The 2,742-nt window shown below is 39.2% G+C and overlaps 1 protein-coding gene across 1 annotated transcript in view; it reads right to left on the bottom strand.

The window, feature by feature from the left end:
- The window catches only part of Pmar_PMAR006592 (hypothetical protein), a gene marked incomplete at its 5' end in the record, with an annotated part of 9,671 nt that extends 7,101 nt beyond the window's left edge, over window positions 1-2,570 (bottom strand). Inside the window, 6 exons of the mRNA XM_002769506.1 lie at window positions 389-485; window positions 531-675; window positions 722-851; window positions 1,596-1,708; window positions 1,752-1,826; window positions 2,350-2,570. Coding sequence (XP_002769552.1) covers window positions 389-485; window positions 531-675; window positions 722-851; window positions 1,596-1,708; window positions 1,752-1,826; window positions 2,350-2,570 — 781 coding nt within the window. The remainder of the gene's footprint in view (window positions 1-388; window positions 486-530; window positions 676-721; window positions 852-1,595; window positions 1,709-1,751; window positions 1,827-2,349) is intronic.
- Window positions 2,571-2,742: the final 172 nt, after the last annotated feature.

The following is a 2,742-nucleotide window of genomic DNA, read 5'->3' on the forward strand; positions in this document are numbered from 1 at the left end:
AAACACGACTACTATTACGCTGTATGTAACTACATCACCATCAACGCTTCTCTCACTTTACACAGAATGTAAAACAAAAACTAATTACAACGACATACCCCATATGAAAACTAAAGAAAGTCATACTAGTTTCCCGTTCATTCCTAACACTAAGTGCACTCAAACACTCCACATTTTTCATAAATCGTTTACTACCCTGGAGTTTCACGGCCACTCTAGTGAAAAACACATTTCACGACTACTGATGCATATCACCGCGAATATCGCCTAGTTTTTCGCCAAGTTTATAACGGTAGTTGTGCAACTCCACTATATGAATCGATCGACAACTATTCAATTCGAAATTGGAAAAGTAAAAACTCTCATAAAATTTTCCCACTAATCTCACCTGAGGCCGTCCCTCCCTTTATTATCGGAAAATGTGGTAATATTTCCCGAAATGGCAGAGTCGAACTATGGTGGTTAACAGGATCAACTATCAAAACCTACAAACAAGTGTTATTAAAATATATATAAAATTATTTTCATACCGCACGTCGTCGACTTCTTCTCTTCTTCGCTGTTGCTGCTGTTGCCATAATTTTATCAGTATGCATAGCTGTTTTCACGTGCGATCGGTAAACAGCTTCGTTCTTCAGCCGAACTCCACATAAAGTGCATTCGCATCCGCCCCATCTAAGCGGTGAAAAAACGTCACCGCGCCACAAAATTAATTTCGTACCGGTCCTGGGTGAAGTACTTCCTCTCATCTTCATCTTCATCTTCGCCCTGCGTGTCGAAGCCGCGACTCTTCCACAGAATTTCCAAGAATTTACTCGCAGCACCCGTAGCACCCGCGCCACAAAATATAACTAAGACGGGAAAAATATGCGCATGATCAACTACATGTGAAGTTTTAGTGATATGAAAAACATATTTCACGAATATCGCGTTTTTCACGACGAGTTTTACGACGCCACCTCACGTAAAACGGATGATCGTGAAACTCCAATATTGGAAAATAATATGCACATAATCAACTGAAAATTCTGAGAAAAATCTCGTTGCTTTTTTTACACTTCTACCCGAATTCATATGTAAACTTAATGAGAGAATAATATAATATTATTATTACAATACAATTATAATATTATTATACAATTAATGAAAAAACTGCCAAGCTCAGGTGAGGAATGGGAAAAACATATCTTTCCAACACTGCTAACATTTACAAATTTACGTAGAGTAATATCTACAACCCATTTTACGTGAAGTGGCGTCATAAAACTCGCCGCGATATTCGCGGTGATATGCAGTAGTCGTGAAATATATTTTTCATATCACTAGGGTGCCCGTGAAACTCCATTGAAGTTTCAAACGTGATATGAAAAACACTAGTGAAAACCATGTTTCATCAACCACTCTATACCACAAATATTTCTATTTCTACCAAGCCGTCATGAATATTATAATAATCATTTCACACACTAGTGACAAAATTTCGTAAATTTACGACGAATAGTACAAAATTATGATAATTACACTGCGCAAATTTTCCCCCAGTGAAAAATTTAATTTTTTTCTCATAAAAAATTACTCGAAAACTTCACACGTACCAGAATCCTGATGATTTGCATTGAAATACGCTCGAACTTTCTCCCGGGCTTCGGAACGATAAAACGTAGTTTGCCGCGCTGTTGCTGATGCTATCGAATGAGTATTGCCGTATCTACGACGATTTGAGAGAATTATGGTAACGAAAATATGCGTACACCGGGAGCACTTTGTGAGTGATGAAATCTTCAATGCACTGAAGTCCCCTACCAGAAGCTGTGTAATCGGCGTATCTGTGAAAAACGAAAATACAACCGATTCTGGACGAACAACTTCTGAGGCTCAACAGTGTGTCCTTGTGATTCGTGAAATCATGAGTTTCACACGTGAGTGGTATAATAATTTATATTGGAGTTTCACCACCGTAGTGATATGAGAGACATATTTCACGACTACTTCATATCACCGCGAATATCGCGGCGAGTTTTACGACGCCACTTCACGTAAAACGGGTGAAAATCGATTATAATAATCTTATAATTCTGGATAGAGTTAATAAACGCGTCACCTATAGCTCGTACAATCTACCATGCAAAATGTGCATAATTTAGTTTTCACTTCAAGGAAAAAAATAATCGTATAATACCGCTCGAAAAAAATAACGCTCCTCAGTTTTTCGATTTCTCGCGGAAAAAAATATTTTTAAAATTCCGCTCGAAAAAATAACGCTCCTCAGTGAAAAATACAAAATTTTCGATTTTTCCCGAAAAAAAATAAAGCTATTGAAGTGGTAGAGAAAACTCACACAAGGCTTACACTATTTTCCTGGTGGAGTTGTCGAACGGTATTGATATTCGCTGGTCGCGACCGATGATTTGTCCACGTAGGAACTCAACTACTTTATCGTAGTACTCTGCAAGAGATTTGCTCGGTTTGCCACTGAGGGCCTCAGGAGCAGTAGGCTGCTCGTCTAGGTTACCGTAACGTAGCATAGCAATGGTGAAACAAGAGAAGGAGGAGGAACTGCGAACGGGCATAGGTTATTTGATATCGAAAAATGCCGCCCCCGAGGATCGAACCTGGGCGCAGCCAACTTGCTGTTAGCCATAGCGTAATCTTGCTATCTTGGGCGGACTTGATATAGATGCTCCTTATGAGGGCTTGTGATACAGGCCCATACAGACGCTTTGTCCACCTGGAGTGAAGTAT

The sequence above is a fragment of the Perkinsus marinus genome (assembly GCF_000006405.1).
Source record: "Perkinsus marinus ATCC 50983 genomic scaffold scf_1104296965578, whole genome shotgun sequence".
Lineage (NCBI taxonomy): Eukaryota > Perkinsozoa > Perkinsida > Perkinsidae > Perkinsus > Perkinsus marinus.